At 42.7% G+C, this 23,459-nt stretch overlaps 1 protein-coding gene across 3 annotated transcripts; it reads left to right on the top strand.

The window, feature by feature from the left end:
• The first annotated feature begins 4,037 nt into the window (after window positions 1-4,037).
• On the top strand, window positions 4,038-21,191 carry LOC123993610 (N-terminal kinase-like protein). Of its 3 annotated transcripts, none has more exons than XM_046295952.1 (18): window positions 4,038-4,428; window positions 5,767-5,907; window positions 6,223-6,345; window positions 6,908-7,128; window positions 7,487-7,577; window positions 7,737-7,892; window positions 8,041-8,199; window positions 13,553-13,660; window positions 13,778-13,891; window positions 14,070-14,225; window positions 14,740-14,928; window positions 16,261-16,336; window positions 17,424-17,630; window positions 17,832-17,977; window positions 19,590-19,685; window positions 20,014-20,319; window positions 20,525-20,603; window positions 20,746-21,191. In XM_046295952.1, the coding sequence occupies exons 1-18, from the start codon at window positions 4,321-4,323 to the stop codon at window positions 20,868-20,870; spliced, it is 2,601 nt and encodes an 866-aa protein (XP_046151908.1). In that variant the 5' UTR covers window positions 4,038-4,320; the 3' UTR covers window positions 20,871-21,191. The 3 variants fall into 3 exon arrangements, with proteins under 3 accessions (XP_046151908.1, XP_046151909.1, XP_046151907.1); XM_046295953.1 differs by having other exon boundaries at window positions 4,039-4,215; window positions 20,743-21,191; XM_046295951.1 differs by having other exon boundaries at window positions 4,039-4,428; window positions 20,743-21,191.
• The last annotated feature ends 2,268 nt before the right edge of the window (window positions 21,192-23,459 follow it).

The following is a 23,459-nucleotide window of genomic DNA, read 5'->3' as shown; positions in this document are numbered from 1 at the left end:
GACAGTTTTGGTATGCATTTGTTATTCTGGGGACTCTTGTGTGGGGGCTTTTCTTGTGCTTTTTCAGGTATGACTTAGCTTGGTGCTTTTAGATCACGGAAGTGACCTGGGCTTGATGGCAGCTCTTCTTACAAGGTGGAAAGTGACGGTTTCAGATAAGTTCAATCCAGCTTGTATGTCCAAATGTGGAAATTTATGACATGGCACCCTGGTTGTCTGAAGGGGCCCTATTGCTGCCGTAGTTGATTCGTCTTCAATAGAGAAGAATCTACTTAGCGATACAATAACACTGCCGCTACTTGTGGTATGTAGGAGTTGCACTGCTGTGCTTTCACTGAGGGCAAATCTCTTCTGGTGGAGACTTTTCAACTCAAACTTATGCTAATTATAAAGCATATGTTGTCTACGGGTAATAAATGTCAGTGCTGTGAGGGTGGGTATAGGGCTGTTTGTTTTTGATCTTTCAGAATTACAAAAGCCCAAACGAAGACTGCCATCTACCCGTGACATGACCACAGGAATCGCCCCTCCTTTGAACTCTACACAGGCAGGACCGTTTGAACACCTTCATTACATTAGACTATTTCTAGTTAGCTTTTGACTCTCCTCAGCTACCAACACTTGTGCAACTGTGCAAGGAGCAAGCAGTCTTTTATCGTAGTAGCCTTCCATTCCTCTTCAACTGCATATTTGGTTTTCCTTTGCAGCTGTCATGCAACTGTGACAGCGTTCCCAAATTAAGGTAGCTGAGGAACACTGCGCAACTGTGCAGCTGTAATTTGGACTGCAATTGTTTTGCTTTTGGATTGGTAGTTGGGGGGGGGGGGGGGGGATTCTGCACTTTTTCTCAACAGAAATCTGAGTGCGTCTAGGAGAAGCACGAATGAAGTCTTCTGACCTGGGTCACGTAGTAAGGTGTTGGTGTACCTTTTCAGTCTTCATTTCAAATCGAACTCCAGACCCATGCCATGTTTTAGTTTGGTTCAATGTACATCTTGAACTGGCTTTCTATCGTTAATAACCATCATCAAGCCATGCTTTCACTGGCATATGCCCTTTTTTAGGCTCCAAGCCCTACTGCTTTGCATCTTTAAAGTAAGTTGCGTAAAACGTCATGTATGTTATGAGTACTGTGGTGGTTTGTGTAGAAACCTCTTTGTTTCAGATCATTATCTTGTCTCACTGTCCGCTGACTGCGCCTCCATCTGAATGTAACGCCGTCGCAGGAAACTCGGCAAATGAATGTGTCCCCTGAATGACGTACCTACCATCTACCCCCTCCGCGCTTGAGCTTAGTCGAACCCCACCCCCACACTCAACGGTCTTCAGACTCCTCTCCCTCTGCTGTCTGTGCTCCTTTCCTTTCTCCCTTTTGGTTTCTCAGGTGACAATTTCTCATCCGATGTAAAATAGTCATGAATTGGCATCTGTTATGCCTCTAACTGCGTGATGGAACACTGAGAACCCAGTCACTTTCAGATCAAGAGCCACAAGCTTGTCTTGCTGAAAATTGAGCATCACTTCAGTTTCTTGGTTACTAAGTTAAGTCGTTTTGGTTCCCTTTTGATTTTGAACACATCATGGCTATGTTTTAACACAACCTTTACACTGCATGCTTATCAGCTCTGCATAACATTTTGAACTTCAAAATGCGCAACATAACTTTCATATAGTTAATGTGTTAAATAGGCACATTCCAGTTGATGTTGGGTGGGTGGGTGCAACACTTTCTTCCTTCCTTTCAGATACCTCTTGAGTGAACTTGTCATTCATTACTGGGTGCTTGCAGCTGCAGGGAGTCACAGGAAGTGTCTTGGTTTGATCCAGTTCTAGGAAGTTGAGAGCAACAGTGTAGAGAAACCGGTTGGTTGTGGTTTGTACTGTTTCTATCAGTAAATGACAGCTTAAAATATTTTCAATTTCAGGGATCTGTTTGGGGGGGGGGTTAATTGTTCCTCTTGTCTTTACAGCTTCAAATCTAACAGCCCAATCCTTCTGAGTTTTACTGACCTCTGAATCTGGACCAATGTCAGTGATAAGATCTACACCTACGTTGTGACTTTGTCTTACTGGTATCATGGATAAAATGTGGAATTGCTCTAATGGCATTAAGTGTCTGGGTTTGCTGGGGATGGGGAAACCAGTGTTCTTTTCCTCTAGTTTCAGGCTTGCGACGATGCTAAAGTCCTTGGGTTCGTGTAGAGCAGCAGGTGCAAGGGTTTTTCTTTTCCTGGGGGAACAAACCATCTGGTTTTTGTTCTTCCAGGTTTTGCTTTTTGTCCTTGTGCAAAAAAAGCAAAAGACTCCGGTGGTGGCACTCCTGATAGTCCTCAGGATGGGGTTCAATTCCCTGCGGTGTCTTTGCTTTTCTCAACCTGCTGCTTAGTTGGGTAAGCCAGTGAAAACGGGAACCTAGGTAGTTAAAGTGTGTTCTAGGGTCATACTGTGAATTATTTTTTTTAATGTTAAAGTATTACCTCTTAAAATATTGACAGTTGCCATAGTTATTGAGGCTGTTTAGTATGTGCCCCCGTTGGAAACCGTCTCCGTCAATAAAATGCTCAATTGCAACCAAATATGAACTGTTCCAAAAATGTTTCTACTTAGGTTTGTTTCCAACCCATAAATGACAAACTGGTTTCTACTGGAATTTATTTTGTTCAGTCATTGGTTGAGACATCATGACTTGCAGTTCAAGAAATTAGTGTAATTTACTGTATTTTGTGAATAAAGTCTATGAACTGTACAAAATTGTGCTGTCATACCTCATTACAATGTCTTCAATATTGACTTAATTCCCTGGATTTATTTGGGTTATACATTACCATTTTACTTGACATGTTTTGATGTGCTTTCATATTTGACAAATCCAATTTGTGGCCTGAAGTATATTTTCATTACGGAGTAGAATAAGCCTACATAACCAAGGAATGGGGGTGTATTTATCTTTTTTAATTAACCAGGTAGGTCAGTTGACCAAGTTCTCATTTGCAACTGCGACCTGGCCAAGATAAAGTGTAGCAATTCGATGAGATGAAGCAAAGCAGTGTGACCGTTACAAACAAATGTACTGTCAACATAATAGAAATGTATATAATGTGCGAATGTAGGGAGCTACGGCAATGAATAGGCCATGGAGGCTAAACAATTACAATTTAGCATTAATACTGGTGTTAGATGTGCAAGTAGCGCTACTGGGGTGCAAGAGGATAAGGAACATGAGGTGGTTGGTTGGGTGTGAGGTTTACATATTGGCTGTGTACAGTGATCAGTAAACTGCTCTGACAGGATTCATCAGCAAGTACCAGAGGCAATGGTGCATGTCAAATACAATCGCACTGCATTCAGCATGTCTCATTTACTGAATCTCATGTTTTACTAAATATACAAACCGGTTCTGTCTGGCTCAGTTGGTAGAGCATGGGGCTTGCCATGTCAGGTTTGTGGGTACAATTTCCATGGAGAACCAGTAAAAAATAAGCCCCCTTTTTCCGCAGCAAACAGTGATCCGGGTCAACAGCATCAATGTAACAGTATAAACTTTACGTCTGCCCCCTCGCCCCGACCTGGGCGCGAACAAGAGACGCTCGAAACATCGTTATCCATTGCGGCCCTTGCAGATAAGGGGAACCACTTCAAGGTCTCAGCAAGTCACGTCACCGATTGAAACGCCACTAGCGCGCACCACCGCTAACCAGCTAGCCATTTAACATCGGTTACACATACATATTGTAATTATTTTTTTAGAATATTCTATGTTGACGTCAAGCGCCTGTATTAAATAGGTTGCAGCGATGCTATGCTACTAGCCCATTTGATGAATATCCATCCGAGACAACTGATGTAAAGTGTGTTTTCTCATAGTTGACGGAATGTCACGTGTACTACATATCATTACATTCGTAACAACTTAACCATTACGAAATGTATATTCGATCAAATAAACCTCACGTAGCAAATAAGCCATTCATGTTTTGAGGTTGACTAAATTCGACACTGACCTCCATACAAAAACCGTTGCCTGGTAGTCGAAACAACGCAACCTACTGGTTGGAGACATATTTCTAACCGAGTTGGACCTCATTGCTGTAAAACGACAGGGTCAATGTGGTCCCATGACCACGGAGACAAACATATTTTATTTGTTGGTATTAAAATATTAATTCTGGAAGAAAGAAGTCAACATTTGAGTCACCGCTCACTGTTTTTCCCAAGGTGTGGCACGTAAGGATCTGATTTCTCTGGGGTGGCCAGCTTGCTTAGCAGGCTGCGGTTCGCCAAAGTTGTTGTTTACTTGATTTAGGCTGGAATATATCAGAGATGTGGGCCTTTTTCGCTCGGGATCCAGTCAAAGACTTTAATTATGAAATTTTACCTGAAACTCAAGAAACGTCCGGAATATGGACACTACATCGGGGCAAACGAAAGGTAAATCAAATTGTGGGGGCGGAAATATATTTAAACAGAATAATTATGTCTTGTTAGCTAGGCAACGTAGCGGTTAACTGATACAAGGCAAGGTCTCGCTAGCTAGTTATTTTTGGGATGAAAGTGTATGTCATTTCCATACAAGATTATCACTATCATATATATATATATATAACATTGTCAGGATATTTATCGCCTATAGAAACTAAAACAGCACTGTTAGCTAGCGTTACTGCTAGGCTAGTATAGATCCCTAACTAGTAGGTTTTGTTTATGAAGGGCCACGTCAATCTCCACTAACTAACGTTGGCCAGCCAGTCACTGTTGTAACCTAACGAGCTAGCAACGTCGGCTAGTTACATGCGAAATGTATTTCGACCAACTAGTTTCATGGAGTGGTGTAAAAAATAATTTCAAGTACTAGCGTTACTTAAGTCGTTTTTTGTTTTTATATTTTTTTTACAACTTTAACGTTTACTTCAACATTCCTAAAGAAAATAATATACTTTTTATTCCATATATTTTCCCTGACACCCAAAAGTACTCGTTACATTTTGAATACTTTAGCAGGACAGGAAAATGGTCCATTTACGCACATATCAAGAGAACATCCCTATTGCAACTGATCTGGCGGATTCATTAAACACGCTTCGTTTGTAAATTAGTGAATCCCTGACTATCCAAGAATAAATACAAAAACAAGAAAATGGTGACGTCTGGTTTGCTTAATATAAAGAATTTGACATTATTTTTGCTTTTGATATTTAAGTATATTTTAGCAATTACATTTACTTTTGATACTTAAGTATATTTTAAAACCAAATACTTTTACTCAAGTAATATTTTACTGGATGTTTTTCACTTTTACTTGAGTCATTTTCTATTAAATTATTCCTACTTTTACTCAAGTACTCTCCACCACTGATATCATGACTAATAATGATGTTTGCACAGTGTCAGTCTTGTTTTGACACTGGTAGCTAACTAACTAGATGCTAACATTATCTAGTTCGATCGTCATCAAAGGTTGCATTGTTTCCTTTACTTATTGTTCAAAGCCATGGGAATGCAATGGTAGAACCTTTGATGGCAGACTTGCCTAGGTGTCGTTCTGTGTTTCACCTGAAATAGCTACTAGACTGAGACAAACTGTCTTGACATGACAACAACACTTATTGCAAGGTACAGAACCAAACAACACCTCTCCTGTGAGTGTGGTTGAGGCCTCTGGCCTCACCAAGGAGACTGTAACTTCATCTCTCCTAAACCACAATAACATCTCTCCTCATACCAATGATGAAACATGACATTGTCACATTTTGACATCTCTCTCTTCAGACAGGTGGGGAGCCAGTATCAGTGTTTGTGTACGAGGTGTCAACCGGGACAGAGGAACAGACCCAGCTAGCAAAGGCAGCGTTCAAACGCATGAAGACCCTTCGACATCCCAACATCCTGGCCTACGTAGATGGATTGGAGGTGTGTCTATGTGTTTCACCCCAAATACATCACAATATAGTTGATATTTAAAAGGCAAACAACACTCTTTTTTTCTGTCACTATTGTCGCATTCTTTTGTATCTGTTTTTATTTTCATTGTTTTTCATGCAGACTGTGGTGAGAATCGACTGAATCAATTAGTTCCCCTGTCTACCAGTTCTATAGAGAAACAGTAGCTAGTGTGCTAGTCGTTGGTGTACTCACCATATAATAGAAAAATACTTACAAGACTGGAATGCACATTTTAACCAAGTCATGAATGCATTAATGTTGTCTCTTTCTGGTGCCTTGCAGACAGAGAAGAGCCTGTACTTGGTCACAGAGCAGGTCACCCCCCTGGCAGCCCACCTGAAGGCCCAGTCAGACCGGGGGGGCTCTGGGGATCTGGAGATGTCCTGGGGCCTTCATCAGATTGTGGTCAGTAGACTGGAGGAGAGATGAGTGCTCTGATTTCCTCATGTGTTTCTGTATGTTGAGTTCTGCTTGTCCTTTATCAAGCCTCTTCCACCTCTACTCCATTATCCTTCTCCCTTTCTCTGTCTCTTTCTTTCTCTCTATCAATCTCTTTTTCAATGGAAAGGTGACTCTCCATCTTCTCTGAGAAGGCCCTTTTCTATGTTAATCATGCAGTACTGAATGTTCTCTAAACACCATCCCGAAAGGCTCATAGGAAGTCACAACATCAGCTGCTACAGAATGACACAATCTCACACATACATTATCAGTGTGTCCCAGGCCCAGAATGGTGCCAAAATGTAACCATAACATTCAACACTGGCAGACAGTTGATACTGGCAGTTAAACAGGTCGAAGGTAGAAACATCAGTACTCCGTGACAACAGATGATTGTAGACTAACTTCCCCCAAGGGAATACTTCTGTCTACGTCTTCCCATACCTAAAATCATGTTTAATACATAGCAATCCATATCAACAGTAAAATAAAATAATTGCTCACACATGCTTTTCTCCCCCTGTAGAAAGCCCTTAGTTTCCTGGTGAATGACTGCCACCTCCTTCACAACAACCTGGGTATCTGGTCTGTGTTTGTGGACCGAGCCGGAGAATGGAAGCTTGGCGGTCTGGACCACATGACCCCAGAGAACGAGGACGCCTCCACATCACTACCCTCTGCTAAAGCTGTTCACTCTGACATGGACAAATACGACCCCCCTGAGTCACCAAACGGTGGAGAGAAATGGTGAGACTGACAGACAATCAGTTAAGAATGAGAGGGTGTAAAATACTGATTTCATTGCAAATTGTATTGCTGGTATCTCACATACAAAGGTTTTAGTTCAATGCTTGATGTATTCTGAAGATACTTAATATTTGTAGTATGAAGTATATCTCTTGGGCTCCCGAGTGGCACAGCGGTCTAAGGCACTGCATCTCAGTGCAAGTCCTTGGTTTGAATCCAGGCTGAATCACATCCGGCCGTGATTGGGAGTCCCATAGGGCGGCTCACAATTGGCCCAGCGTTGTCTGGGTTTGGCCTGGGTAGGCCGTCATTGTAAATAAGAATTTGTTCTTTAAATAAAAAAATATCTCTGTTCCAGGGCTGGGGATGTGTGGCGGCTGGGCTGTCTGATCTGGGAAGTGTTCAATGGTCCACTGCCCCGAACCTCCTCCTTACGCTCCCTCGGAAAGGTACCCTCCTCCCCCACCCTTTACCTTCTAACATTTTACCAGAGCATCACACATTTTAAGGAAATCCTAAAGTGATTCTAATATCATCCTGTCAAAATATCAAAGGTCATGAATGAATTGGAATTGAATTGAAATGTATTATGGTATGTTGTCCCTCAGATCCCAAAAGCATTGGTGCCACACTACTGTGAGTTGGTAGGGGCCAACGCCAGGGCCCGGCCAAACCCAGCTCGCTTCCTCCAGAACTGCAGAGCTCCTGGAGGATTCCTTAGCAACAGCTTTGTGGAGAGCAACCTTTTCCTTGAGGAGATCCAGGTACAATTCGTAACCTCCATCTCCGCTATAGAAAAAGCTTGACACGATAGAGATGATACAGCTTTCATTGAAATAAAATGTTTTATTCTGTGAAGTGTGAAATATCTATGTATCTTATGTCTATCTAACATATATCTATGTGATCCAGATCAAAGACCCAGCAGAGAAGCATCAGTTTTTTCAGGACCTGAGTGAGAACCTGGACTCATTCCCAGAGGACTTCTGTAAGCACAAGGTGCTGCCACAGCTACTCACCGCCTTTGAGTTTGGCAATGCTGGTGCTGTCGTCCTCACACCTCTGTTTAAGGTATGTGTGCTGTGGAGGCAGCGAGGAGGGATTCAGAAGGAATCACCGGCCTGGCATTGAATTGCTCCTCTGTTTTATGCAGAAGTGGGAAAACTATGTAATATCTATGTAAAGCATAATCATTGGAAGTGGTTTGAGTTAAAGCCATTTCTTCAGGGGGAAAGCTTTTGGCAACTAATGATTTCCCACCATTCCTCAATCAGTCAAACATATTTTATTAAGCCCTTTTTACAAACAAAATGTTATTGGTCGCATACACATATTTAGTAGATGTTATTGTGGGTGTAGCGAAATGCTTGTGTTCCGAGCTCCAACAGTGCAGTAATATCGAACAATTCACACATCTAAAAAGTAAAAGAATGGAACTAAGAAATATTAGAACGAGCAATGTCAGAGTCCGTGTGTCCTGGTGTGTATATAGATATAGTACCAGTCAAAAGTTTGGACACACGTACAAATTCAAGGATTTCTTTATTTTTACTATTTTCTACATTGTAGAATAATAGTGAAGACATCAAAACTATGAAATAACACACATGGAATCATGTAGTAACCAAAAAAGTGTTAAACAAATCAAAATATACACTGCTCAAAAAAATAAAGGGAACACTTAAACAACACAATGTAACTCCAAGTCAATCACACTTCTGTGAAATCAAACTGTCCACTTAGGAAGCAACACTGATTGACAATAAATTTCACATGCTGTTGTGCAAATGGAATAGACAACAGGTGGAAATTATAGGCAATTAGCAAGACACCCCCAATAAAGGAGTGGTTCTACAGGTGGTGACCACAGACCACTTCTCAATTCCTATGCTTCCTGGCTGATGTTTTGGTCACTTTTGAATGCTGGCGGTGCTTTCACTCTAGTGGTGGCATGAGACGGAGTCTACAACCCACAGAAGTGGCTCAGGTAGTGCAGCTCATCCAGGATGGCACATCAATGCGAGCTGTGGCAAGAAGGTTTGCTGTGTCTGTCAGCGTAGTGTCCAGAGCATGGAGGCGCTACCAGGAGACAGGCCAGTACATCAGGAGACGTGGAGGAGGCCGTAGGAGGGCAACAACCCAGCAGCAGGACCGCTACCTCTGCCTTTGTGCAAGGAGGAGCAGGAGGAGCACTGCCAGAGCCCTGCAAAATGACCTCCAGCATGCCACAAATGTGCATGTTTCTGCTCAAACGGTCAGAAACAGACTCCATGAGGGTGGTATGAGGGCCCGATGTCCACAGGTGGGGGTTGTGCTTACAGCCCAACACCGTGCAAGACGTTTGGCATTTGCCAGAGAACACCAAGATTGGCAAATTCTCCACTGGCGCCCTGTGCTCTTCACAGATGAAAGCAGGTTCACACTGAGCACATGTGACAGTCTGGAGACTCCGTGGAGAACGTTCTGCTGCCTGCAACATCCTCCAGCATGACCGGTTTGGCGGTGGGTCAGTCATGGCGTGGGGTGGCATTTCTTTGGGGGGCCGCACAGCCCTCCATGTGCCCGCCAGAGGTAGCCTGACTGCCATTATGTACCGAGATGAGATCCTCAGACCCCTTGTGAGGCATATGCTGGTGCGGTTGGCCCTGGGTTCCTCCTAATGCAAGACGATGCTAGACCTCATGTGGCTGGAGTGTGTCAGCAGTTCCTGCAAGAGGAAGGCTTTGATGCTATGGACTGGCCCACCCGTTCCCCAGACCTGAATCCAATTAAGCACATCTGGGACATAATGTCTCTCTCCATCCACCAATGCCACGTTGCACCTCAGACTGTCCAGGAGTTGGTGGATGCTTTAGTCCAGGTCTGGGAGGAGATCCCTCAGGAGACCATCCGCCACCTCATCAGGAGCATGCCCAGGCGTTGTAGGGAGGTCATACAGGCACGTGGAGGCCACACACACTACTGAGCCTCATTTGGACTTGTTTTAAGGACATTACATCAAAGTTGGATCAGCCTGTAGTGTGGTTTTCCAGTGTGAGTGTGACTCTAAATCCAGACCTCCATGGGTTGATTCATTTGATTTCCATTGATAGTTTTTGTGTGTGATTTTTGTCAGCACATTCAACTATGTAAAGAAAAAAGTATTTAATAAGAATATTTCATTCAGATCTAGGATGTGTTATTTTCGTGTTCCCTTTATTTTTTTGAGCAGTGTATTTTAGATTCTTCAAAGGAGCCACCCTCTACCTTGATGACAGCGTTGCACACTCTTGGCATTCTCATGATCAGCTTAAAAAATATAAATGAAACATGCAACAATTTCCACAATTTTACTGAGTTACAGTTCATATAAGGAAGTCAGTCAATTGAAATGAATTCATTAGGCCCTAAACTATGGATTTCACATGCCTGGGCAGGGGTGCAGCCATGGTTGGGCCTCGGAGGGCATAGGCCCACCCACTGGGGAGCCAGGCCCAGCCAATCAGAATTGGCTTTATTACAGACAGAAATACTCCTCAGTTTCATCAGCTGTTCAGGTGGCTGGTCTCCGAAGATCCCGCAGGTGAAGAAATGGAATGTGGAGGTCCTGGGCTGGTGTGGTTACACGTGGTTGTGAGGCCAGTTGGACATACTGTTAAATTCTCTAAAACGACGGAGTTGTCTTATGGAAGAGAAATTAACATTCAATCTCTGGCAACAGCTCTGGTGGACATAGCTGCAGTCAACATGCCAATTGTATTCTCCCTCAACTTTAGACATCTGTGGCATTGTGTTGTATGACAAAACTGCACATTTTAGAGTAGCCTTTTATTGTCTCCAGCACAAGGTGTAACTTTAATGTTCATGCTGTTTAATCAGCTTTGTGGAAATGCCACACCTGTTAGGTAGGAGTTTCTTGGGATAAATGTTCTCTAACAGAGATGTAAACAAATTTGTGCACCACATTTGAGAGAAATAAGCTTTTTGTGCGTATAGAAAGATTCTGGGATCTTTTATTTCAGCTCATGAAACATGGGACCAACCAACACTTTACATGTTGCATGAATATTTTTGTTCACATGATGGGATGTATAGACATGATGGATAGAATATGTAATATGTCTGAAGAAGACTGTGTGTGTGTGTGTGTGTGTGTGTGTGTGTGTGTGTGTGTGTGTGTGTGTGTGTGTGTGTGTGTGTGTGTGTGTGTGTGTGTGTGTGTGTGTGTGTGTGTATATATGTATGTATATATATATACACACACACACACACATCTCACACACACACAGTTGAAGTCGGAAGTTTACATACAACTTAGCCAAATACATTTAAACTCAGTTTCACAATTCCTGACATTTAATCCCAGTAAAAATTCCCTGTCTTAGGTCAGTTAGGATCACCACTTTATTTTAAGAATGTGAAATGTCAGAATAATAGTAGAGAGAATGATTTATTTCAGATTTTATTTCTTTCATCACATTCCCAGTGGGTCTGAAGTGTACATACACTCAATTAGTATTTGGTAGCATTGCCTTTAAATTGTTTAACTTGGGTCAAACAATTTCCCACAATAAGTTGGGTGAATTTTGGCTCATTCCTCCTGACAGAGCTGGTGTAACTGAGTCAGGTTTGTAGGACTCCTTGCTCGCACACACTTTTTCAGTTCTGCCCAAAACTTTTCTATGGTATTGAGGTCAGGGCTTTCTGATGGCCACTCTAATACCTTGACTTTGTTGTCCTTAAGCCATATATGGCCAAACAGTTCTATTTTTGTTTCATCAGACCAGAGGACATTTATACAAAAAGTACGTTCTTTGCCCCCATGTGCAGTTGCAAACCGTAGTCTGGCTTTTATATGGAGGTTTTGGAGCAGTGGCTTCTTCCTTGCTGAGTGGCCTTTCAGGTTATGTCTAAAGACTCGTTTTACTGTGGATATAGATACTTTTGTACCTGTTTCCTCCAGCATCTTCACCTGGTCCTCTGCTGTTGTTCTGGGATTGATTTGCACTTTTCGCACCAAAGTACGATCATCTCTAGGAGACAGAACGCATCTCCTTCCTGAGCGGTATGACGGCTGAGTGGTCCTATGGTGACTATACTTGAATTCAAATTGTTTGCACAGATGAACGTGGTACCTTCAGGTGTTTGGAGGTACGTTTGAAGGTAGGCCTTGAAATACATCCACATGTACATCTCCAATTGACTCAATTGATTAACCTATCAGAAGCTTCTAAAGCCATGACATCATTATCTGTAAATTTCTGTTCTGTTTCTGTTTAAAGGCACAGTCAACTTAGTGTATGTAAACTTCTGACCCACTGGAATTGTGATACAGGGAAATAATCTCTGTAAACAATTGTTGGAAAAATTACTTATGTCATGTACAAAGTAGATGTCCTAACTGACATGCCAAAACTATAGTTTGTTAACAAGAAATCTGTGGCGTGGTTGAAAAACGAGTTTTAAAGACTCCAAACTAAGTGTATGTAAACTTCCGACTCCAACTGTATACACACACACACTACCGTTGAAAATTTTGAGGCCACTTCGAATTGTCCTTGTTTTTGAAAGAAAAGCAAATTTTTTTGTGCAATTAAAATAACATAAAATTGATCAGAAATACAGTGTAGACATTTTAATGTTGTAATGACTATTGTAGCTGGAAACGATTGGTTTTTAATGGAATATCTACCTACATATGTGTACAGAGGCCCATTATCAGCAACCATCACTCCTGTGTTCCAATGGCATGTTGTGTTAGCTAATCCACGTTTAGCATTTTAAAAGGCTAATTGATCATTAGAAAACCCTTTTGCAATTATGTTAGCACAGCTGAAAACCGTAATAAAACCAATAAAACTGCCCTTCTTTAGACTAGTTGAGTATCTGGAGAATCAGCATTTGTGGGTTCGATTACTGTCTGAAAATGGCCAGAAACAAAGAACTTTCTTCTGAAACTCGTCAGTCTATTCGTGTTCTGAGAAATGAAGGCTATTCCATGCGGGAAATTGCCAAGAAACTGACGATATCGTACAAGGCTGTGTACTACTCCCTTCATAGGACAGCGCAAACTGGCACTAACTAGAATAGAAAGAGGAGTTGGAGGCCCCGGTGCACAACTGAGCAAGAGGACAAGCACATTAGTGTCTAGTTTGAGAAACGGACGCCTCACAAGTCCTCAACTGGCAGCTTCATTAAATAGTACACGCAAAACACCAATCTCTGAAGAGGCGACTCCGGGATGCTGGCCCGGAGTCATATCTCAGACTGGCCAATAAAAAGAAAAGATTAAGATGGGCAAAAGAACACAACACAAACACTGGACAGAGGAAATCTGCCTAGAAGGCCTGCATCCCGGAATCGCCTCTTCACTGTTGACTTTCAGACTGGTGTTTAGCAGAAGGTTCCTTCTACCATCTCTCCCTGTTCTTTCTGTGTCTGTCAGGTGGGTAAGTTCCTGTCTGCGGAGGAGTACCAGCAGAAGATCATTCCTGTCATTGTAAAGATGTTCTCCTCTACAGACCGGGCCATGAGGATACGACTGCTTCAACAGGTACAGAGTACCACACGTCAGAGTACAGAGACGGCCATTACACCAGAATGAATGTTTGCTGCAGATCTCTTGTTTTATTCCTCTTTCCAACCCTGTCCTCATCTCTCTTTCCTTCAGATGGAGCAGTTTGTTCAGTATCTAAACGATGCAGCGGTGAACTCGCAGATCTTCCCTCATGTTGTTCACGGTTTCACAGACACAAACCCAGCCATCAGAGAACAGACTGTCAAGGTATAACTGGCTCACCCAGTCTGTCAGACTGTGATTAACATACTCACACGACCTGATGGCTTCACTCACTTCTTCATTCAAGTGGAACTGACAGGGTTCCTTCCCTGTGGTTAATGGTGTTCCCAACGCTCTGTTCTTGTTTGTTTTTTATGCCTCTGTCTTTCTTTTCGTCTCCCAGTCCATGCTGCTGCTGGCCCCCAAGCTGAATGAGAGTAATGTGAATCAGGAGCTGATGAGGCACTTTGCACGACTGCAGGCGAGAGACGAGCAGGGACCAATCCGCTGCAACACCACCGTGTGCCTGGGGAAGATCGCCCCCTACCTCAACGCTGGGGTAACTCACTTTCTCTCTTTACCCATCTCCCCTTTTCTCTCCCTCTGCCTGCCCATTTCTTCTCTCCCTCCCTCTGCCTGCCCATTTCTTCTCTCCCTCCCTCTGCCTGACCATTTCTTCTCTCCCTCCCTCTGCCTGACCATTTCTTCTCTCCCTCCCTCTGCCTGACCATTTCTTCTCTCCCTCCCTCTGCCTGACCATTTCTTCTCTCCCTCCCTCTGCCTGACCATTTCTTCTCTCCCTCCCTCTGCCTGACCATTTCTTCTCTCCCTCCCTCTGCCTGACCATTTCTTCTCTCCCTCCCTCTGCCTGACCATTTCTTCTCTCCCTCCCTCTGCCTGACCATTTCTTCTCTCCCTCCCTCTGCCTGACCATTTCTTCTCTCCCTCCCTCCGCCTGACCATTTCTTCTCTCCCTCCCTCCGCCTGACCATTTCTTCTCTCCCTCCCTCCGCCTGACCATTTCTTCTCTCCCTCCCTCTGCCTGCCCATTTCTTCTCTCCGTCCCTCCACAGACGCGGCAGCGAGTGTTGATCTCTGCGTTCTCTCGGGCCACTAAGGACCCATTTCCCGCTTCTCGGGCGGCCGGGGTTCTGGGCTTCGCAGCAACGCACAACTACTACAGTGTGACGGAGAGCGCAGCACGAGTACTGCCAACGGTCTGTACCCTCACTGTTGACCCTGACAAGAACGTTAGAGATCAGGTGAGAAGCACTACAAACACCTTACACCCCTCACACATTGAACCACAGGACTGGGACATTTAACATTCTGTTTAGAAATATTTTACAAAAACACAGGCCAAAGCTGCTTCTCCAATAGAAATCCCGATCACACTTGTAGGCGATGTCACGACAATGATGACTAGCTAAGCTCATACGTAGAAACGCATCATCAGCTCTTGCAGTTGTCTTGCACCGAGTTGTCAAATCAAAAGCACTCCTTTGGTATTGTTGTTTTTGACCAAAATAAAAACGTGTCACTCACGAAGTTAAAGTTGTGCCTTTTTAGATTTTGAGAAACTGAACAAAATTGACTTCTCAAACCCCAAACCACGGCCTGATCTTGATCACAAGCGTTCCCGGAAGTCTCACAATGTTGCACCTCTGGATTTAGAAACTCTGTGATTTCACCCTGCAAAATTCCATCTGCAATTGTGTGTGACAATCTATTTTTCCCTACACTCTCATTGCAACATTCCATCTCTTATCAGGTTTCCATCCAACTGTTTTACACGAGTAAAGTATGTCGTATAAAAGAAAAGGTTACGACAGGCCTGATGGAAACTGCAAATTTGGCAATGAACTTTCCAAATGTCGACACAAAAATATATACTCGATACGGTGGGATGTTTTTGTCTGTAAGATGTAATTATGCTAGATGTCCGTGGATGCGCTTTTATGTGCAAATATTGATATAATAACCATCATATGGAAGTAAACTTGGAGGCATGCGATGACATGTTGTAGGCTCCTCCCACTACGACTCGGGAAAGCATGCAGTTTATTAGGCTGCAGATGAAATAAGTTCTGATGAACTTCACAGGGTGGTGAAAGTGCACAGTGATGAGCTTGATGCTTCTTTCTGATACATATTGAGGGTTGTAATTCTGGTGACATGATCATCTATGCTTGGCTGCTGTTTGACAAATAAAAATAATCTTGTTCTGTAGTCGATAAGACTCATCATGTAGGCTATATACCCACACTGGATCTGCCAGCTGTTCGTTAGCACACATGCCAATACCAGAGTGGGGACATTCACTATATAACGCAACATTTCAGGTGACAAAACCATCAGTAGAGTTGAAAATGCGATGGAAACCCATTTAACTTGTATTTTTTATTCGGTACATGGTAATTTTTATGTGCACTACATCATCACACACACACTTTTATCCACAACAAGTTAATTTGATGGAAACGCATCTCTAGTGGGAAAATCTGCATATTTTATTTATGCATATTTTAGAATATTTGCATGAAAATCTGTCACCAATTGGATGAAAAAATAATAATCTGTCCTTCCTCCCTCAGGCGTTCAAAGCCATCAAGAGTTTCCTGACAAAGCTGGAGACTGTTTCTGAAGATCCAACCAAGCTGGCTGAAATAGGTCTGTAAACAAGCACTGTTCTCACATTAAAGGGATACTGCAGGGTTTTGGCAATGAAGTCCTTTATCTGCATATCTGCATCTGCATTTTTTGTCATTTTTTTTGTGTTCAGTATTTTATTTAATCTGTATTTACCCAGGTAGACCAGTTGAGAACAAGTTCTCATTTACAACTGTGACCTGGCCAAGATAAAGCAAAGCAGTGTGACACAAACAACAACACAGAGTTACACATGGAATAAACAAACATGCAGTCAATAATACAATAGGAGAAGTATATATACAGTGTGTGTAAATGAGATAGGATAAGGGAAGTAAGGAAAAAATAGGCCATAGTGGCGAAATAATTACAATATAGCAATTAAACACTGGAGTGATGGATGTGCAGAAGATGAATGTGCAAGTAGAGACACTGGGGTGCAAAGGAGCAAAATAAATAACAGTATGAGGATGCGGTAGTTGGATGGGCTTTTTACAGATAGGCTATGTACAGTGATCTGTGAGCTGCTCTGACAGCTGTTTTTTAAAGCTAGTGAGGGAGATATGGGTCTACAGCTTCAGTGATTTTTGCACTCGTTCCAGTCATTGGCAACAGAGAACTGGAAGGAGAGGCGGCCGAAGGAGGAATTGGCTTTGGGGGTGACCAGTGAAATATACCTGCTGGAGTGAGTGCTGCTATGGTGACCAGTGAGCTAAGGCAAGGCAGGGCTTTACCAAGCAAAGACTTATAGATGACCTGGAGCCAGTGGGTTTGGCGACAAATATTAAGCTAGGGCCAGCCAACGAGAGCATACAGGTCGCAGTGGTGGGTGGTATATGGGGCTTTGGTGACAAAACGGATGGCACTGTGATAAACTGCATCCAGTTTGCTGAGTAGAGTGTTGGAGGCTATTTTGTAAATGACATCGCCGAAGTCAAGGATTGGTAGGATAGTCAGAATGGTAGGATAGTCAGTATGAAGGAGGTTAGATAGCATTCACTCATGTAACTAGCGCTAGCTGTACCTGAAGACTTCCAGTCATTGCGCTATGCTCGTTAGGAATCTGAGTACAGCCTTTGAGTGTCTATTTATCTCCCATTCACCCTAGAAAAGGATGTGATGTCATCAGCCCAGCCGGTGGGGGCAGCAGCCAGTTGGGCAGGCTGGGCAGTGACGGGGGTGTCCTCTCTGACTTCCAAGCTCATCCGAACCGGCCCGGGGGCAGAGGTGGGCGGCCCGGCCAACAACACACCTGTTGCTGCTGGTACTGCCTCTCCTCGCACAGGGAACCCTGTGACAGATGGGGTACCCGTGGGTAAGGAACTGAGTTATGAACATGATACCTCTTATTCACTCAGATCTTATATATGTTTCTGTTTAGGTCATTGTGTAGATTAGGGTGGCATCCCCCACAGAAACATAGGATGAACTGGCAAAGCTGTACCCATCAGTCCACAACTTACATTCACCTTTCACCTCACCGTTCTTTTCATCCCTCCATCTCCCCTTCCTCCAGGTTCTGAAGTTAAACCACCACCGGCCTCCATGACTCTACCCTTTGCTTCTGGCCTTGCTATCCAATCAGACTCCCCTAAGGTGACAGAGAAGGACGAGGAGCCAATTGGAGACCATTGGGATGACGAGGACTGGGGAAGTTTAGAGGTACAGTTGAAGTCGGAAGTTTACATACACTTGGGTTGGAGTCATTAAAACCTGTTTGTTAACTGTGGCTTTAAACAGCTTGGAAAATTCCAGAAAATGTCATGGCTTTAGAAGCTTCTGATAGGCTAATTGACATAATTTGAGTCAATTGAAGGTGTACCTGTGGATATATTTCAAGGCCTACCTTCAAACGTAGTGCCTCTTTGCTTGACATTATGGGAAAATCAAAAGAAATCAGCCAAGAATTCAGAAAAAAAATTGTAGACCTCCACAAGTATGTTTCATCCTTGGGAGCAATTTCCAAATGCCTGAAGGTACCACATTCATCTATACAAACAATAGTACACAATTATAAACACCATGGAACCATACAGCTGTCATACCACTCAGGAAAGGAAGGAGACACATTCTGTCTCCTAGAGATTAATGTACTTTGGTGCGAAAAGTGAGAATCAATCACAGAACAACAGCAAAGAACCTTGTGAAAATGCTGGAGGAAACGGGTACAAAAGTATCTATATTCACAGTAAAACGAGTCCTATATCTACATAACCTGAAAGGCTGCTCAACAAGGAAGAAGCCACTGCTCCAAAACCGTCATTAAAAAAGCCAGACTATGGTTTGCAACCGCACATGGGGACAAAGATCATACTTTTTGGTGAAATGTCCTCTGGTCTGATGAAATAAAAATAGAACTGTTTGGTCATAATGACCATCGTTTTGTTTGGAGGAAAAGGGGGAGGCTTGCAAGCCGAGGAACACCATCCCAGCCCGTGAAGCACGGGGGTGGCAGCATCATGTTGTGGTGGTGCTTTGCTGCAGGAGGGTCTGGTGCACTTCACAAAATAGATAGCATCATGAGGATGGAAATTATCTAGATATATTGAAGCAACATCTCAAGACATCAATCAGGAAGTTAAAGCTTGGTTGCAAACGGGTCTTCCAAATGGACAATGACCCCAAGCATACTTCCAAAGTTGTGGAAAAATGGCTTAAAGACAACAAAGTCAACGTATTAGAGTGGCCATCACAAAGCCCTGACCTCAATCTCATGGAAAATTTGTGGGCAGAACTGAAAATACGTGTGTGAGCAAAGAGGACTACAAACCGGACTCAGTTACACCAGCTCTGTCAGCAGGAATGGGCCAAAATTCACCCAACATATTGTGGGAAGCTTGTGGAAGGCTACCTGAAACGTTTGACCCAAGTTAAACAATTTAAAGGCAATGCTACCAACGACTAATTGAGAGTATGTAAACGTCTGACCTGCTGGGAATGTGACGAAAGAAATCAAATCTGAAAGAAATCATTAATTTTCTCTACTTTTATTCTGACATTTCACATTCTTACAATAAAGTGGTGATCCTAACTGACCTAAGACAGGGAATTTTTACTTGGATTAAATGTCAGGAATTGTGAAAAACTGAGTTTAAATGTACTTAGATAAGGTTTATTTAAACTTCTGACTTCAACTGTAATTGACATGAATGGGATTTGGGGTGGGATTTGACAGCTGGGACCGAGGGACGTCAACTGTCACTGAACATGGGAAACATTGAAATGGTGTTCTGTTTGATCAATTAAGTTAAAGTCTCTCGACCCCCCCCCCCAGGACGCAGAGAAGGTACAGGCAGCTGACCCAGATGACTGGAACTCCTCTGATTGGTCAGCAATGTCATCAGTCAAAAGGAAGGCCAGTGTCAGAGGAGTACGTCTCTGGTTTTATTTAGACCTAAGGGTTATTCAGGGAGGCAGAGTGTTTGGAAAAAAAGTCAAAGATAATGGCACTGTAAAGTAACTACCACTCAACACTTTTTGAGGAAAAATGTACTTACTGTGATGTGTGGTTGTCTCACCTAGCTAGCTATCTTAAGATGATTGCACAAACTGTATTCTCTCTGGCTGTGTCTGCTAAATGACAGGAATGTATTTACATATTCCTCTGCTAAGTGCTACAAGTTCCAACCTACTGAACAGTGGTCCATGACCGTTATAGTGCTGAAACTTCATTCATTGCTGTCTCCGTTTCCATCTAGGTGTCTCTAGCCTCCTCTGAGGCAGTAAAAAAGCAGAGCTCTGATTGGAGCAGCTCGGGTTGGGATGCCGACAACAGCTGGTCCAATGAAAAGGAGGCTGACATCCAGGGTCAGAGTTCACCGGGAGAGGATGGGTGGGGCAATGACTGGGAGGAGGAGGGTAGGACTGCGCCAGCCACTAAGAGTGCTGCTTTGCCGGAGGGGGTTCGGTTAGCCAGCGAGTATGACTGGGACATTAAGGGAGACACACAGACTGACTTCCTCGCCAATGTGTCTCAGAGAGCAACGCCCACCCCCACTGCTATGGTGAGGAGAGGAGGGGGGCTTTATAAATAAAATACTTTGACAGGAGTAGGCTTTTTGTTTTGAAGAACTGACAAGCAGGTTTGTCAAAATGTAAAAGTTTGGTTTTGATACTAAGTGGGGAATGGTTTTGATGTGGAAATGGAAGGACGGCACATGTGTGTTTTAATGCATGTGCATTTTGCATGTGTTTTCTGGTTCATGCTAGGTTGGTGATGGCTGGAGTGCAGAGCCTGCTGGAGACTGGGGAGCCGAGGAGAGCTGGGAGTCTGTGGGCGGAAGTCCAGGTGAGTCTCAACCTGCTCTAACATCTCTACTCCATTATTTATCTCAAAGATCTGAAACCAGGGAGTCATTTAACAAGATGCTATTCATGTTATAAGCCTCAAGACAGACGATAACAGATGTCTCTCTCTATTTCCTAAGCAGGCCTAAGCAAGACAGAGCTGGCCAAGAAGAAGCGTGAGGAGAGGAGGAAAGAACTGGAGGCCAAACGGGCAGAACGCAAGGCAGCTAAGGGTCCTCTCAAACTGGGCGCTCGGAAACTGGACTGACTGGGGGAAAAAAGGAGGGCTGGCGGAAGACTGGAAGCAAAGCAGACAGTGTGCTGTGATAACTTTTCCCTGACTCCCACAGAGAGGACTGTATGGCAGGATCAACATTCCATAATCAAAAGAACAAGAGAAACTGTGAACTGGACGACGGTGCAAGCTGCTTATTGTTTGAGAAAGGGATAAGAGACAGGACTCATCCAGACTATTCTGGGGTTTAAACATTACATCACATATTTACGTTGTAAAGAAGTTTATTTGTCTGAAAAGGACTGTGACAAAAAAAATCTGAACATGTTTTTATAAATAAATGATATCAATGTTGTTAGGTTGTAATTTCTGGTGCAATAATCCAGACATACTCTGAGAAAAACTCAAGCTAGATTTATTCACCACAGTGGGTGTTGCAGCTGCACAGCACACCTAGAGGTCACACAAGGACATCCTGTATATTTATACCTTCCGACTAGGCAGATAAATAATCAGTCTCTGTTTCTGGACAGGAACTGAGTCTGTTCCTCTTGGTGTTCTCGTGTCCCAGCCTGAGTCCGGAACCTTCTTGCTCCTCCGTGCCTTAGTTATTGGGAGTACACATTCCTACAGTCTGCAGTCCACTAGATAATTACACTTCTCATACACAAAGAGCTGAAACTTAACACTACCTTCATTCTCTAAGAATATAAAATATCTATATATTCATATTAAGAGTATATAATGATATAAAACTGTAAGGATATTAGACAGTGCTCTAGAACATTTATTAGGATCCATCATCCTTAACCCCAGACACATGGCTCCTATTCAACCCTCATGGAATCATTCTGGTACTCAGACTTTGTACTTTACCTGTCCCCAAACACAATGCACATCAATCATTCCAACTGACCCAGAACACGATAATTACTACTGTTAGGATTATTATACAGATTCAAACGGGCTCAAGTCAAATTGTAGATTCCTCCTATATATTTATGGAGTCACGAGTTATTTAATATCAAATCATAAAGTGCAAAATATTTCTGTCCAACTATCTTGTTAGAGTTGGCTGGGTCAAGGGAAAGGGAAGGTTCTGCTTATCAAGTACTGCTGTGTCTGCCTCATCCTCTGGGTTCTGCTGACTATTCGTGGCTCAGTTGGTTTAGTGACTGTTTCTCACTCCGGAGACCCGGGTTCGTAACTGGGTCCTGACATTCTGTTTGTGCCTTTGTTGGATGGCAGCACTATTTACTGGTGTTATGTGGTCAGATGAGCTGTGCTGTGATTTAAATATGTTGTGGATGGGTAGGGAGGGAAGTTCATATGGAAGACAGTAAAATCAGATGCAATATTTTATAAAGGTGGATTCTTGTGTACAATTCCTAAATAAACCATGACTATAAAATACACAGCCTGTGTTTTATGTGAAAGCGTGTGCAGTGTTTTACAAAGATATTCAGAACAATTTCTACTTCTGCCAAGAGTCAACATCCAAATCCACTGAAGTTCCTTCTGGGACTTGCAGTGGGCCAACAGAGGTGTTTATTTTGTTTACTAAGACAAGTATAAGTTATGTAGACATTTACAAATATAAATCAAAGAGGATGCCAAGACTAAATCTAAGAAAATGCTAATAAGATTCAGTTAATCAATATTTAATAAACAAACTCTTCAAACTATTTTTTAAAGATGAAACAACAGTTATGATTTCAAATATTTTCAATCAAACATTTAAATAAAGTAAGAATTTGTTCAAATCAAATTTTATTGGTCACATACTCATGTTTAGCAGATGTAATTGTGGGTGTAGCAAAATGCTTGTGTTTCCAGCTGCAACAGTGCAGTAACATCTAACAACAATACAATGGACACAAATCCGAAGTAAAGGAATGGAATTAAGAATATATAAATATTTGACGAGCAATGTCAGAGAGGAATATACTAAGATACAGTGTAATAAAATAGAATACAGTACACACATATGAGATGAGTAATGCAAAATATGTAACATTATTAAAGTGACCAGTGTTCCATTATTAAAGTGGACAGCGATTTCAAGTCTATGTACAGTTGAAGTCGGAAGTTTACCTACACTGAGATTGAAATCATTAAAACTAGTTTTTCAACCACTCCACAAATGTCTTGTTAACAAACTATAGTTTTGGCAAGTCGGTTAGGACATCTACTTTGTGCATGCAGTCATTTTTCCAACAATTGTTTAGACATCATTTCACTTATAATTGACTGTATCACAATTCCAGTGGGACAGTTTACATACACTAAGTTGACTGTGCCTTTAAACAGCTTGGAAAGTTCCAGAGAATGATGTCATGGCTTTAGAAGCTGCTGATAGGCTAATTGACATCCTTTGAGTCAATTGGAGGTGTATTTCAAGGCCTACCTTCAAACTCAGTGCCTCTTTGCTTAATTAGAGACACCCGTTCCCATTTGGGAACGCGCCCCCACCCCCCCAGCTGGAATGTGGCGCAGGGAACGCAAGAAATATTCCTAAAAATATTTAACCTCCACACATTAACAAGTAAAATAGCTCAAATGAAAGATAAACAAGTTGTTTATCTAGCCAGCAAGTCAGATTTCTAAAATGTTTTACGGCGA

The sequence above is a fragment of the Oncorhynchus gorbuscha genome, linkage group LG13, assembly GCF_021184085.1.
Source record: "Oncorhynchus gorbuscha isolate QuinsamMale2020 ecotype Even-year linkage group LG13, OgorEven_v1.0, whole genome shotgun sequence".
Taxonomy (NCBI): Eukaryota; Metazoa; Chordata; class Actinopteri; order Salmoniformes; family Salmonidae; genus Oncorhynchus; species Oncorhynchus gorbuscha.
The sequence above is the reverse complement of the archived record's forward strand: the minus strand, read 5'-3'. Positions and strand labels throughout refer to the sequence as shown.

Coding starts and splice junctions, on each gene's coding strand:
- LOC123993610 (XM_046295951.1), top strand. CDS start 4,321: ATGTGGGCCTTTTTCGCTCGGGATCCAGTCAAAGACTTTAATTATGAA. Junction 14,226..14,739: donor CCCCCTACCTCAACGCTGGG/GTAACTCACTTT, acceptor GTCCCTCCACAG/ACGCGGCAGCGAGTGTTGAT. Junction 17,631..17,831: donor GACAGATGGGGTACCCGTGG/GTAAGGAACTGA, acceptor CCCTTCCTCCAG/GTTCTGAAGTTAAACCACCA.